The sequence below is a fragment of the Gadus macrocephalus genome, chromosome 5 (assembly GCF_031168955.1).
Source record: "Gadus macrocephalus chromosome 5, ASM3116895v1".
NCBI lineage: Eukaryota > Metazoa > Chordata > Actinopteri > Gadiformes > Gadidae > Gadus > Gadus macrocephalus.
Genome location: NC_082386.1, coordinates 821,593 through 837,709, shown reverse-complemented (window position 1 = coordinate 837,709; position 16,117 = coordinate 821,593). Strand labels below are relative to the sequence as shown.

The 16,117-nt window shown below is 45.1% G+C and overlaps 1 protein-coding gene across 5 annotated transcripts in view; it reads left to right on the top strand.

Moving 5' to 3' along the window:
- Nucleotides 1-14,099, top strand: part of ccdc88c (coiled-coil domain containing 88C) — a 77,258-nt gene extending 63,159 nt beyond the window's left edge. Inside the window, exons 22-28 of one of the 5 annotated variants that reach the window (XM_060051769.1) lie at nt 201-290; nt 532-806; nt 6,762-6,845; nt 7,049-7,147; nt 8,297-8,434; nt 8,582-8,826; nt 9,001-10,464. In XM_060051769.1, coding sequence (XP_059907752.1) covers nt 201-290; nt 532-806; nt 6,762-6,845; nt 7,049-7,147; nt 8,297-8,434; nt 8,582-8,826; nt 9,001-9,801 — 1,732 coding nt within the window. In that variant the 3' untranslated portion in view covers nt 9,802-10,464. Of the gene's footprint in view, nt 1-200; nt 291-531; nt 807-4,154; nt 4,606-6,761; nt 6,846-7,048; nt 7,148-8,296; nt 8,435-8,581; nt 8,827-9,000; nt 10,465-13,930 lie in introns of those variants that run through there. The other 4 variants (XM_060051771.1, XM_060051770.1, XM_060051772.1 and 1 more) reach the window with 4 other exon arrangements.
- Nucleotides 14,100-16,117: the final 2,018 nt, after the last annotated feature.

Below are 16,117 nucleotides of genomic sequence, written 5' to 3'. Positions count from 1 at the left end.
CAGCCTTCGACGACGCGACATCTGTTGGGATTGATGTAACCCCTTTGTCCAAATGACTTCTCCTGCTTCTTATCATATGTAGATGGGTTTACAGTATCTGTATGGAGCAACATGGTATCTACTGATACTGCATGTAGCTTAATCCTGTTATCACGTGTAGCTACTGGAGTCATGTTGTGTGTTCTAACCCTTAACTTCAGTGATAAGCTGAATGCTCTGCGGCGCCACAAGGAGAAGCTGGAGGAGAAGATTATGGACCAGTACAAGTTCCACGACCCAACGCCTAAAAAGTAAATACATAGAGATCTAACTTTGTTTCACAAAGAAGAGGTGTTCTATGACTTTTGGTGTTTAAACACAAAATAATTAATGTGTGAAGTCTCGCTCTTAATCGCTCTAATATAAAGCAACCATTTCCGAGTCTCTATCGTACAGCATTTCATCATTTTATAGAGCGAAAGGAAGTAGAAATAGTGTGGTCCCGGTGCGACGGGTCCCGGTGTGACGGGTCCCGGTGTGCGTTTTGACCAGGAGGAGCCACTGGTCGGGGGCCAAGGCGCTGGCTAAGCTCATCAAACCACGGAAGGAGAGCGGCAGCAGGGACAAGGATGAGGACTGGGAGAGGGCCAGGAGCGCCCCAGACATCCCCCTGCCCTCGCCACCGCCCCTGCTCCTGCCCAACGACGACCACCCACCACCGCTCCCCCCGCGGATGGGAATTGACACGCCAGACAATGGCAGCCAAGTCTTCAATCAGCACAGCAGTCCCGTTCTCATGTCGCCAGCACTCACACCGGGCGGCCGAGGTAACAGCATGCCCTCTTTCTCTCCCTCAGACAGACAGACAGACACACACGTTCCCCCCCACCCAAACAAAACTTTTAGCATTGCCCAGCAAACTACAGCCTTTCAGCGGTTGTAGTTTGAAGTAGTGATGGTAGGTAGAGGGTAGACTGTGTGGTGGCCTTCTGCTGCCTGGGAGTTACTGGGGATAATCATATGACTTGTAGGTTTGTCAGATCTATAGCTCTCAGGGCAGAACCAAAATAAATGATAAGTTATAACTGTGTGCTTATTTCACCATTGTCAAAGGGGGATGTTTTAGCCTGAATTCATTATCCTATACATCCGGGGCAATTCATGTCTATAAGTCAGACATAACAATACAAATATCGGTAGTCGGTACACTGTGTTGGTAATCAATGCTACTCTCTCTCGTCAGTGGTACAGTACTCCCAGAGCCTCCCATGTGGTGATGCCTGCTCTCCCTCTTAACCCCCAGTACTCCTGCTTAAAGGAACACTTCACCGATACAGAACTGGCGTTTTATCATTATAAAATCGCTATTATAATATTTAAAAAAAAGTTTTCTTCCCTTGGCCGAGCTGTACATACATTTCTCCTGACCTGACGTCAAATGACGCGTTTGACGACATATCAGTAGAACTTTGCTTGCCTTCTAGAACGGCCGAGGACTACAAACCTCTAGTTCCGCAAATTTGTAAGCCCACAAATAAGGAATGAGTTGGGGCGGGAGCTCGCGTACGAGAAGTAAACACAATGTCCGCCATGTTTCTTCACCGCTTAGCTAGAGAACTAGACCGACTCAAACGTCCGACCATGACAGAAGCAGATTTGCAATGGTAAACAGCCGAAGTGGAGATCCGTGTATTGATTCTCGGCCATGGTTGAAAAGGAATTGGGGGAAGAAACGTTGGCTTTGACTCTCTGAAGTCCAGATTGAATTGCAACTTCAGATTGATGTGGTAGGCCCAGACGTCGGAGAACCTGACGCAGTCGTTAATTCATAATATCCTCTCAAACGACTGCGTTGGGTTCTCCGACGTTTCTGGTTCTTCCACTTCCACATCAATCTGAGATAGACTGAACTCCGACATGGAGGAGAAAGGCATTGTTGCCCGCGATTATCTTCCGCTGTCCGCGGGGCGGTGGGGCCTCGGCGCTGCCCGCTGCCGAGGAGGTGGTGGGGCCTCGCGGCAGCGGGCAGCTGGGCTCCAGCGGGAGACAATCACACACCACATCAATCTGAAGGTGCAGTTCAATCTGGACTTCAGAGAGTCAAAGCCAACGTTTCTTCCCCCAATTCTTTCTCTACCATGGACGAGAATCAATACACAGGTCTTATTTGCAAACCCACACCCGCCCATACCCGCGAATTCAATCCGTACCCAACCAGACCCGCTATAAATTGAAACCGACGCCGATGTGTGAAAGCACATCATCCACTGTGGACGGTTTTAGTTTACTCTGCTCCGGCATAACATCTCCAGTTGCGTAGTCTCGCTGTAATCTCCGGAGTAGTCTCGCTGTAATCGCAAAACCTGCGACCAACCAGCGCTGTTAAGGCGTCCGATCCGACCAGCACCTGTGTCCGACACAGTACTCTCCGCTTCATCGAAATTGTGCGGGTCAACCGTCGGGTACCCGAACCCGTGCAGGACTCTGGCCGAGATAACCTCCACTACGAGTCTTTACTTGTTGTGGAAGTATCGTGACGTCCGAGAACCCGACGCAGTCTTTAATTCATAATATCATCCGGAGGCTCACACAACTTTTGGCCGTGATATTATATATTATATTGTATAGATACCTATACATTATATTATATTATTTAGATATAGGTATTGAGTTGCCAAACAGTTGTTGGATCTAATTTGCCACATTATGAACATGAACATGCTCTGAATGCAGTAGGTTGTCTTAAAGCAGTTTCCTACACTGAGATTAACATGGCTGCTCATGCTTAGTTTTGTTCTTTTATTGAATCTGCACAAGCCTATTGTTTGTCCGCCCTTACGGGGATTGACATAATAAACCATGTTGTCCTTTCTGCTGTGAGATAATGGTCTCTGACAAAAACTCATTTAGGAGTTTATTTGAAGTAGAAATTAAAGTGGTAATTGTTTAACATCACAAAGGAGAATAAAATGAATTTGTAACATTTCATGGGCACAAATTCTAGTGTATATATCTATAACGTAAGTTCCTTCCAAGGTGAGACACAATAATATAGGTCTTTATGCCCTTTAGTATTATGTTTACAAGGGTAGTTCGGAATTTTGGACACAGGGCCTGATTCCCAAGTTAGCCTTGGTGTTCTTTATCATTGGAGACAGTTTTCAACACATTTCATTCAGTCCTTCTAACGGCAGAGTTCGCTCATGCTAGGCTAGCGCACGGCAACGGGCAATACTAGCCTGCTAATAAAACAGTCTTACCCACTCCACAGTACACCCGAGGTAAATCAACTATAACGGCAGATGTAAATATCTGTGTTGATAGAATAATGTTAGAAATAAAACCAACCTTGCATTGCATTGCATTTGGAGGTATCTGCTGTGTCTCAGCAACAGTGTTGTATTCCTGGTAGTAGTCTACGGCAGCGGCGGACTGATACCTAGGTTATATTCCGCTGCTGCTGAGAAAGTAGTCCCTCAAAATGCGATGATTCATGCGATGCGAGGTTAGTTTAATAACATTATTCTATCAACACAGACTTTTACATCTATTGTCTGGCGTTATAATTGATTTACCTCGGGTGTACTGTGGAGTGGGTAAGACTGTTTTATTAGCAGGACTGAATGAAATGTGTTGAAAACCTTCTCCAATGATAAAGAACACCAAGGCTAACTTTGGAATCAGGCCCTATGTCCAAAATTCCTATCTACCCCTTTAAGTGACAGCACTGTGCCCACTTCTTCTCTCTAGAATATATATTTTTTCATTACACATACACCTTTTATGTTCGGTAATAATCTAAACAGTTCATATCACGATAATTACATTAATATTGACTCCAGTTTGTTGCTTGTCTCTTTTTAAGATAATTTCTTCTTCTGGGTTTACTCTTTACAGAATCGTATTACATTCTGATTTTACTCTAATTGCATGTTTCCTTATAGTCTGTAGTCTGTCAATATTAACTCAATTCATTCCCATTTTCCCATTTCTCTTCATGCCTCTAAATTGCAACTCCGCTATCCATCGTGCTGGAATTTCTCCCTTTATATTCCCTCTCTCTATCTTATCTGTAATTTCTTATCTTCCTTTTGTCATCTTCCTCTCCTGTCATGTTCATTGTATTCCTATATTTTCCCCTTTTTATTCCGACGCTCCGTTTCTCTCCCCCTCAGTACCTTCCAACCTGAAAAGCTTCAATTTCCTGCGCAGCAAAAGTCAAGACAAGCTCCTCCCCTCATCCACCTCTCACCCCGCTATGCGCCCGCCACGCCTCTCTCTTTCTAGACGACTCCGACTGTGGTCCTCGGCTGACCTCCCCAACGTCGACATCATCACTCAACCAATCACTCCCGTCACGCCCATCACTCAGCCAATCACTGCAGGGGGAGGGCTCTGATGTCATATCCAGCGCATACTCCTCATCACGTTGACTTCCAACCACCAGACCCAAGAACACTAACTTCAATTATTTATTGAATTTATTTATTTTAGCTTTTGCAAAAATAGACACAGATATATGTACACACAGTACACATCGACAACCGACTTGAACTGAACGGTTTCAATTAAAGCACACTCAGGACCAAACCAGGTGCAAATCCTCAGGACAGTAAGTAGGGGGGGGGGGTTGGGTTAGGTGTAGAATTGCCTTCCATCAATGTTCTCAATCTGCTGCTGTGGAGAACAAATATGTAATGCATTGGCTCGGCTGTATGCAGACTGAACGGCACCTCCGAGAGCTGCTCACTGGTCCTCTGAGAGCTGCTCACTGGTCCTCTGAGAGCTGCTCACTGGTCCTCTGAGAGCTGCTCACTGGTCCTCTGAGAGCTGCTCACTGGTCCTCTGAGAGCTGCTCACTGGTCCTCTGAGAGCTGCTCACTGGTCCACTGACCTGAGAGCTGCTCACTGGTCCTCTGACCTGAGAGCTGCTCACTGGTCCTCTGACCTGAGAGCTGCTCACTGGTCCTCTGAGAGCTGCTCACTGGTCCTCTGAGAGCTGCTCACTGGTCCTCTGAGAGCTGCTCACTGGTCCTCTGAGAGCTGCTCACTGGTCCACTGACCTGAGAGCTGCTCACTGGTCCACTGACCTGGGAGCTGCTCACTGGTCCTCTGAGAGCTACTCACTGGTCCTCTGAGAGCTACACACTGGTCCTCTGAGAGCTGCTCACTGGTCCACTGAGAGCTGCTCACTGGTCCTCTGAGAGCTGCTCACTGGTCCTCTGAGAGCTGCTCACTGGTCCTCTGAGAGCTGCTCACTGGTCCTCTGAGAGCTGCTCACTGGTCCTCTGAGAGCTGCTCACTGGTCCACTGACCTGAGAGCTGCTCACTGGTCCTCTGACCTGAGAGCTGCTCACTGGTCCTCTGACCTGAGAGCTGCTCACTGGTCCTCTGAGAGCTGCTCACTGGTCCTCTGAGAGCTGCTCACTGGTCCTCTGAGAGCTGCTCACTGGTCCACTGACCTGAGAGCTGCTCACTGGTCCACTGACCTGGGAGCTGCTCACTGGTCCTCTGAGAGCTACTCACTGGTCCTCTGAGAGCTACACACTGGTCCTCTGAGAGCTGCTCACTGGTCCACTGAGAGCTGCTCACTGGTCGACTGAGAGCTACTCACTGGTCCTCTGAGAGCTGCTCACTGGTCCTCTGAGAGCTGCTCACTGGTCCATTGACCTGAGAGCTGCTCACTGGTCCACTGAGAGCTGCTCACTGGTCCATTGACCTGAGAGCTGCTCACTGGTCCTCTGAGAGCTGCTCACTGGTCCTCTGAGAGCTGCTCAGTGGTCCACTGTAGAACCTGTGCTGCTGTATATATTCTCTGATGGACGGAACATAATATCCTCTGCTATGTTAACTGCGCTGAAGCGCTAACCCTTTAACCCTAATTTAAAGTTGCCGTGCAAATATGAAACGCCGGATGGTGCATGTCGCACACTTCTGAAAATGTTTAGCCCCGTGAACAGAGTGCGGGAAGTACGCATACACAACCTGAAGGCCAAGGCCTTGCATGGACTGCTACTGCACTTGACAAACGGCGCATCAAGACTATAAATAATGCTTCAGGGCCATGTCTGGCATCCAACACATGTCACACCTGCCTTAAACCCACATCTTCAGTAACCACTTTCAATCAGATGTGTTCCTTCATCGCCCAATGGTCAGTGGTATATACTGGGCAGTAGAAGCTTTCTCCAAACAGTTGTTGTTTTTATGAAAACAGAGGTAATCTTTCTGTTGAATGAGTTGAGCGCTAGTTGCCATGGCATCGTGAAGAACCATGTGGTGAATGCTTCCTTTTATTTCTGTCAAGGACCTACGTGTTGTTTTGAATTGTATTCCCATGGCCCGTTCCCTTTCGGGTCTCTGTGATCTGAGCTTCCGTTTTGTAATGGGTTCTGTGTGTTTTCTTTGATCCTCTCCTCAATCTCCTTCTGCCTGCTTTACCTAATGATAACATGGTTTCAATCATCCAACCTGCTGTACTTCCGTCCGTCATGTCATAAGCTGTGCACTTCAGTCCTGCTTGGATGCAGAAAGTGCTTAAGTCCTGTATCCAACTGTTAATAGCTGTCTCTGTCTCTGCTAGACTAACTGTGGTCCTCCAAACATAAAATAATTGTTAACTGTTTAAGTGCAGACTTACGCTTTCCAATAGATTTTCAACCCACAGTTATTTTTGTTGCCATGGTTCTAAGCTTCTACCCATACAGTGCTTTGGGCCTAATAGTGCCTGGAGTAGGATGATAAAAACTGCTACATCTGAATCACATTGTGTCTTTCTACAGGTTTGAGTGACAGGGGACGAGGCTTGTACCGTAATAGTACACCAGGGGGCAGCAATGAGAATGTAACTGAAGAAGAGGGACAAGGTCATCATTTTATATTTGTTTGTCCTTCGTTTCAACATTGGTATAGCTTGAGTTGCAAACTTGGCAGTTTATTAAAAATAGTAATGAAAATGTTGCTAACGATAGTAATGGCTGTCGTAGCCTTCCATTGTTCACTCAAAAATAATAACAAATAGGAGAAGACAAAGTTTAGTCAGCTGATTGTATGGATTGAATCTTCTCAGGACAGCAAGCTCTCACTTGTACTCCCAGCCAACCGGCCCTGGGCCTGGGGGGTAACTCTAGCTCCAGGCTGGCACAAGGAGCTGGGTGCAGGCCCAGAGGTAAGGCAACACTGCTTGTATTCATTTCTCTATTGTAGAGTTGCATTCATGGAGGAAGAATTGTGCCACAGAAAGAATGAATGAAGGACTAATAACTTACCCATTTAAAGACTTTTAATACATAATGCATTAAACTTATCAAAAATGCATTTTTATGGATCATTAAAGCCACCTTGTGGCCATATTAGAAAGTTGTATGTGGAAACTTAGAATTTTGGGGAAATCCAATAAATCAAGAACACTAAATCGAAATGTGTTTTAAATGCTAGCTGAGTTAATCGATTAAAGACAGAAAAAATAATGCATTGGGTTTTCATGGTTTCCAAAAATTATACAAGGTTTCCCCCACCAAACTCCCCAATATGGCCGCTAGGTGAATAAAGTCTACAGATTACACTCCATTTCCTTCATATTTTTCCACCAAGCTCAAGCGTACTTGCATATATGTTGAACCAGTGTTGAACTCATTCAAAGGCAGATTTCCAAAACTCTGTCAACGTGATTGAAGTTTATAATTAAAACCAGAATATCTTGGAAAATAAATCCACACATTGTTAAAAGTATCCCAACATTACCCAGCCACACCTCTTTGTTGATACGTGAGATCAACCTATTCCAATAATTTTAATTATTACCATACTGGTATAATTAGAGTGGGGGCCTCTGGTATAGCAATTCTCAGTATTGAAATAGTTATACTACTTTATCTCTTTTAAAAGCATTTTTAAAGACCTCTTTTAATAGCCGTTAATAATGTTTTTTAAATCCATAAATTTACTCTTTGAATGGTAAATTTTTTCCTTTATCAGTTTAATTGAATGCTCCGTAAGAAGCGCCTCTGATAACTGTTCTAAGAAAGCATGCATTAAACAGTGTTTTAATTGGTCGATTATTAAACATTCATCAAGCTTTTCTATGACCCTATTTGTCCTCAATCCTCCAACATTAAAAATGTTTGTAGTTTCATGTTGTGTTCAACAACCAAACACTGAAAGCCATATTAAGATTAAGATTGACTGATCTGTTCCAATAAGCGACAGAACCTTGCAGGGGCAGCATTTCCTTTTTAAACGTGTGTCCCTAGTTAAATGCATTGGATTTATGTAGGCTATTCCTTAACTATCATGTGGATTTGTGATTATTTTCCAGGTTTGGTTTTCAATGAGGACTTGCATCTCAATTCCCCAGACTCCATTTTGGGTCACCGTGGCCCCCTGAATGGTCGTCCAGGATCGATTGACTTGAGCCACAACACCTCCGGCTCCAACTCCCCAGTCTACTATAGGGGTATACACAGTACCTCACTCACTCACACAACCATATGTAATTGATTGTGATGTTATTTTTGGACTAAACTTTGTGCATAACATTTAAAAGTCGATGATAAAACAATAGCCCTTGATCACTACTAATCAATAATCTCTCTCTGGACAGAGACCTCAGATCGCCATTGTCGCTCTTCCAGCCTCTCTAGCGACGATGTCGTGGCTCTGAGTAAATCACAGCCCTCCCTGTCGCGTAGCTCCACCCTCCCTTATGACCACACCCCTCAGAGAGCTCAGCCACAGCGGGGGACCTCCGGCCTCCGGGCAAAGCCTCCCCGCTCCTCCTCTCCAGGAAGTGAGATGGTGTCCCTGGAACAGTTTCTACAAGAGAGCAACATACAGTCCCCTCCGACGGTAACTTAACCTTATTTGGCCATAAAACTGACGCATCAATTCCCCTCCGAATGTGGGCCATTCACTCTATATGCAAATCAACCACACCAATATAAGAAAAATATGAACTAGAATGAGCCGATGTGAACAATACTGAACAAGGTTCTATCTTATTTGAATCTCCATTTCCAACAGGTCTCCACCGGCAGCAAGGAAGATTTGATGGCCGACTATTTCACCAGAAGTCCCGCCCTCTCGGCCCCGGCTGAGCGGGAACAGGCCCTTCCCACCCATTATGTCACACCCACCGTCCAGCCGGCCAATCAGAGGCCAGGCCAGACCGTTAAGCCTTTTCCCCGCCTCCCTGTAGGTCAAACTCCCAGCCAATCACCAAGCAGGGCCTACAGCCAATCACCGAGCAGGGCCTACAGCCAATCACCGAGCAGGGCCTACAGCCTGGCCTCGGCCGACCTGCTCCGTTCCAACGGAGCGGACGTCTACCGTGCAGACGACAGCCCCCTGGGCCAACCGGAGGTCCTGCTCAGAAGACCAGGGGGGCCGACCAACGGCAGCCAACGTCCACTTTCTGCATGCGTCGCCGGTTCAGGCAGCTTACCGGGAGAGGGAGGGTGTCCGACGGCTCCTCTCCACCACTCATCCTCTCTCAATCTGCAAACGGAGAGGTACGCAGAAAGAGAGAGAGAGAGGGAGAGAGAAAGAGTTCCAACCTCCATCTCTACCACTTCGCTCTCCTATCACCATCGAGGAGAGGTTGCCATGGTGTCGCCGGTGAGGGCGGTCCAAGCACCACGCTCTGATGACGAGCCCGAGCAGAGGGAGGGGCTGAGGGAGGGCCGGGCCGCTGACTCCTCCCGCAACGATAAAGGCGGTGAGATAGCACGGTGTGCTTCTGCCGAACGTCTCGATAGCAAACCAGCCTCCCCGGACCCCAACAACGACCCCCAGACCGTTTGGTACGAGTACGGCTGTGTCTAAATCCTGGACTCAACTTGGATGGTGTGCTGATCTTGTTGAGTTCTTGTCTTTAACTGGGGGGGTACCCTGCTACAACCCTACTGGCTTGGCTCTGTACGGGCTACTTAAACAACACCCTGCTACAACCCTACTGGCTGGCCTCTGTGTGGGCTACTTAAACAATACCCTGCTACAACCCTACTGGCTGGGCTTTATACGGGCTCTTTAAACAGCTTACCCCTGCATACAGAAAACTGCACCTGGATATTGTCATTGTACCGAACCGTACTGAAGATTCAATGAGCTCATCAAAATGCATTATTTTATTATATATCTGGAGTTCTTCAACATTCAGCTATTGTTGAACCTGGAGGTGTAAGGATGATTATTTATTGGCCCTTCCTTCAGACCCTCTGACCCTACATGACTCATTCCACATGGCACAATACGCCTACTGAAATGCTGAATGGCATACCGGAGTCCGTTTTGGTAACGCCGACTTGAACTTCCAACTGGATACTTGCTACTGACTTCTTGGGCTCGGTTGGCCATCCACAACGATCCACTGCTGGACTTCATTCCCAGCTCACTCTCATCTTTGGAGAGAGCAGATACAAGGAAACCACCGTAGAGGATGCGCTGGCTTGATTGTTCTCAGTGCTTGATGTATCCTGACCTTACTTTCAAAGTTGAACTAAAGCTACCATTAAATACGCTGTGTGGACGTGTGCTCTCGACCAAAGATTTGTCATCTTAATGAACAGAAAGGAGGGGGAACTTTTAAGAAATATGCAACTAGAGGAAACTCATGTAATTTTGAGCTCCCCTCTGAAGGCGAAAACCAATGATGTGGTTATTGGTTTACAAACTAGAGTTTGGTGGTTTCACTGTGAAAACCACCACCATTTTCCATCCCAGTGTAACACTGGCTCAACACCTCTAAAACACAACATAGCAGGTTGCAGTTCAGTTTTGTTTGAGGTTTTCATTGTCAGGCCGCTAATGGGTAGATGGATAAAAATTGACATGACATTTTCTCATCCTGTGCGTTTGATGCTAATAACACAACTAGAAGATGGAAAGGGTCTGGCCAGAGAGAGGGATGTGCAGGAAGTTATGAGGGAGGAGGATACTTGGGTACAAAATTGGGAAGATGACAGATGGAGGAGGATACTGGGATACAAAGGGAGAGGTGACAAACGAAGGAGGTTACTGGGATACAACAAGGGGGAAGAAGACAAGACGGAGGAGGCAGGGAGACGGAGGACTGCGGGAGAGGGAACATACAAGATTAATTACAATCTTATATGTTCCCTCTACTGTCTGTCTGTACTCCATCTTTATGACATATCGACACTGACTAACACCACTTACCCTACCCTTATGTATAACACGGTGCCTTACAGTACAAACAAACACATCGTTCTTCATATGTCAAGCACCATCTTGGGAAATGTGTGGCTTGACTAATGCTTGATGGACAACCCCCACACACCGTTTTGAACTCGGTAACATCACTAGGTCACCTTTACTCTCTGCGTTGGTCGTTTCACTGTATTGGTGGCTATAGAGAAGGTTATAAGGTGGATGCATTTACACATGTAGGCTGAGACATGAGTGTGAAGTGTTTTGTTTTAACGGCAATCAAATAACATTAACTACAAACTACAGCGGAACCACAGGGAGAACTCATGATTATGACCAACATAATCCACTGGGCACCAATTCAAGAAGCTGCATTTCCACACGATTCTTTTGTTTTGAGTCGTTCGATGTGGTGGGTTATCTGGTTCAACTAGGAATGCTCCGATTCCTAAAGAGAGGTCCGATTATCAATAAGGTTGTTGATGAACTTTCAATGGCCTTAATGTTGCTACAAATGAACTGTGAAACTCACATGAAACCACACCCAACATGTCCTGATGAACTGGACTATCAGGAAATGTACACTGGAGTACTTATGATCTGATTAAGCTTTAGCTGCAAGTAATAAAAAAATATTAATATTATTAAAGTAGTCAAAGCATTTATGTTAAGGTACATTACCTTATGCAAATATCAACCAATATTTTGTTTATGAAAAAAAGCTGAGGGTATTTTTGTTTGTGTTGTCTGATTATTTGTACTACTGGGAATGTTAACAGTAGTACAAATTTGTAAGAATGTACAGTACTTTAATACAATTAAATAAAGATACAGTTGAGTATCATGCTAAATCTAGTTTAAGATCCCACTGTTTGTAAAAAGAAAAATTCATACTTTTGTGTACTTTACAAATACTAATTCACATTTTCTCAACTCGTAAACTGGCCCATGAAAAACACATGCGTGATGAAATGGTGGTGGGCGACTTGCCTGTCAGTCTGCTAACCTGCTATACATGAATGTGTGAAGCCTAAGGATTGTTGTTGTTCTTCTCCCATTTTGCACTTGGACCAAGAAAAAGGTTTAGCCGGGGAATACAGTGATGACCCCCGAAGTGGGACTGTGTGTGTGTGCGAGTGATTTTGTGGCGTGAATAAAATGTTTGAGACTCTATGCAACCTTATGATGTCAAGTTCGATGAGACAGATGCATTTTTTACCAGTTTTTCGCAAGTGTCCTTTATTATTGCTAGCCAAGAGGGTGTGTTGCCATAAATCCTGTGGTCTGCTTTTTAAGAATCGAGCCAAGAAACCAAGCTTTCATTTGTCTCGATCGCAGGATTTATTCTGCACAAGGACATTTATTACAAATCTTGACTTTGACTTTATGCTTATAACATTGAACTGACACATGAACGACTGACATCAACTTTTGACTTCAGAGATATGCAACTCAATGGTATTATAATTGACCGCTGGCAAATAAAGTGGATTTCTTTGCCGTCTTTCGTAACACTCCGCAAGTAGTAAGGTAATTTATCAACCCCAGCATACTAGGTTGCTAAGCGCCGACAACGTATTTAGCAGACTATTTCTCTGCTGATCAACAGTTCGAATGCTGGTAACAAACAAATTTTAAAAAGACACTGTGAAGTTATTTTTTCGTTTTGGCAAGTAGTGTAATAAGTGGGATAATGTACAGAACGTTGCCGGTCATTATCGAAAATAAGCCCCTTCATGGCGAAGCAAGACACCTCCGCTTTGCGTCGGTGTCCGGTTCGACCTGTCGGGGCTTATTTTCCCAATAATGACCGGCGTTCTATAGGCCTACATTATCCCTTGCATAACAATCAGTATAAACATATAAAAAATAAGTATATGCCGATTGCTTCTTTGTATTATTGCTTGAAATGTCCCTTTATATCAAATAACAAAGGTATTCCTTAAAACTCCATTTAATACAGGGGGGGGGGGGGGGGGGGGGCACTGATGCCCAGTGTCCACTCCTCTGGACGGGAAGGGGAGGGGCACTGATGCCCAGTGACCACTCCTCCCATAAAACGTTGCTGCTTAAAGTCCCTATTATCCAATTTAAGAACCTGTGCAGATTTTGTACTGTCAACCACATGCGGGTCCCAATACTGTACATGTAGATCTCTGCTCTGTAGTTAGCAGATACTCTGCACCATGTGGTTAGTAAGTAAAAATGTATTTATAAAAGTACATTTATAACAGTTTGCACTGACCAAAGTGCTGTACATAGTGCATTCAGTAGGCAAAGATGAAGGCAAAATAACATTAGAATAAAATACAAATAAAAGACATGAAACCGGACATCCACACACAACAAAGGCAGTAGTGCAGAGGTCAGATAGTTAATGGGGAGGGAAGGCAAGGTTGTACAGATGGGTTTGGAGCCTTGATTTAATGGCATAAATGGAGGGGGCATCACGTATGTCGGTTGGCAGCTGGTTCCACAAGCGCGGAGCAGCTACACCGAAGCCCCGGTCACCTTTTTGTTTCAGTCTGGAGCGGGGGATGTGTAGAAGACCCTTATTAGAGGTTCTAAGGGACCTAGTGGCTGAGTGGGGGTGTAAAAGGTCTGATATATAAGATGGGGCCTTACCATTGATGGCTTTGAAAACCATAAGAACAGTTAAAAATGATCCTTTGTTGTACTGGCAGCCAGTGAAGGGAAGCAAGAACAGGAGTGATATGCTCCCACTTTTTTGACCCAGTCAACAGTCTTGCTGCTGCACCCTGTGACGGGTCCCGGTGTGACCAAGGAGGAGCCACTGGTCGGGGGCCAAGGCGCTCGCTAAGCTCATCAAACCACGGAAGGAGAGCGGCAGCAGGGACAAGGATGAAGACTGGGAGAGGGCCAGGAGCGCCCCAGACATCCCCCTGCCCTCGCCACCGCCCCTGCAGGACGCAGCGTAATTGTCGAGGTAAAGTTCCAATAATACCCTAAAAGACGTGTCGTCGTGTCGAATCCCGCTCGTTCCTAATTCGTTATAATCATATGACTATTGTACATTCATATCTTCAGAAAAATGTCCAGATCCTTATGTAAATGAATAATAATGTTATATGTATGTATATATCGTGTTGTAATGAACAATGATAAATATAATAAATAAACTTGGCCATTTGCGATGATGAAGACAAAGAATACACATTTGATGATTATTGTTATTTATCTATAGTTTGAGTTCAGATAACCCTGCCTTGTGTAGATATCAAAAGTTGTAGATATTTGAGTGAAATTGGTGCAATAACTTAACAAAATAATTATAATAAGAGGAAGAAGAAAATAATAAGAAATCACATCCCAGAAACCTCCGAACCAGTTTTATATTTTTATAATATAAAACATACATAATATAGACCCTTTTACAGCCAACGTCATCAAATAGTTGTGTGCGCAGTGGATCGTGAAGTGCGTCGAAAGGGCATCGTAGAGTTTTCACCGCGTTTCCCGAAAGCATCGTTGGGAACGAACGTCTTGAAAACGCTCGTAGCTAACGAGTACTCCAGGGGTGCTCGTAGGTACTCGTAGGACGCTAAGAGCATCGTCAGCTATAGCCTCAGTGGCGTCACCATCGGACACTCCGTCTATTGGATGCGTTTTATTAAAACGCATTGCGCCTTTATGTTCTTAGTTTGGTCATTAATAAAGATTATTGATTAATTTATTAATAAAGATGTTAAAATGGCCAAAATAAAACGGGACAGTCCAGAAAATGTTTGCGCAGGCAGGGCACTCAAAATGTGTGAGAGAAAGTGTGGGGATTTGTGCAGACTGACATAGGCTACTCATAAAACGTAGCATAAAATAATGTAAAAAAAAATATATATATATATATAAAATTAAAAAACAAGCAAAGGAGCAAGCAAAAGGCTGGGATATGGTGGGGATTGGTCACGTTGACGGGAATGTTTAGTGACATGTGGGAGGGTGGAGGGGGTTAAAAAAAAGTCTCAATCACTCTTCAACGCGCATGAAAACCAGCCGCTTATGAGGGAGGCCGTCCTCACACCGATCTTCCTCGTCGTCATCGTCCTCAACGTCCTCCGGTTCAAGCAAAGCCACCCCAGCCTTAGCTGCAATGTTGTGCAACATAGCCGTCACACATATCACAGCGCATGACTTGGCCGGCGAAAACTGGAGCCCTCCGCTGGACTTGTGAAGGCATCTAAAGCGCAACTTCCACCTCCCGATCGTGCGCTCGGGATTAGGACTGATATATATGTCGGCCTAGGCTTAATCAATTGTGTTTTAATATCTTTAGCATTCATATTATTGCAATCTATTCTTTTCGTAGGCTACTCTGCGGTTGGCCTTGATGGGAAGATATTTTAACCCTTTTTAACCCCATTTTCCTCCGACATTCCTGCGTCTCCCCCTGCGTCATAGACCGTTTCAGCACCATGTCAGTGGACAGGTACAATCCTACGATCGTCGTGAGTGCAGCGAATGCGCGTTCACGTTAAGAGGAGTTTCGGGAAACGCTCCAAAGAAATTATCGATGGTTCGAAAGATCCCTCTTTCTAACCATCTTACGAGCGAAGATCCATCGATATCGGGAAACGGGGCCCTGACTCACACACGAGGTAGCAACTGGCTAGCAAGAGTTTAAAAGTGGATAAAAAAACAGTTTCCAGCATCAAAATGTCTGGTTGTTGCGTATATGGTTGTCAGAATCGATATTCCACCGGCGGACTAAAGTTTTATAGGATTCCGACAGGATCACAACCATTTAAGAGCAACCGGCGTCTGTGGCTGCAGGCGATTAAACGTGTTGACTGGAATGAGGACATAATAAAAAATGCTCGGGTCTGTAGCGCCCACTTTATATCAGGTAAGGTTATCTACTCTTTGATTTTACAGAAAAGCTTGGTTTACATTAGTGATTGTATTTACAATGTAGAATAATAATCAAATGCAGCTAAAGTTTGATAAGCTGGCGTTA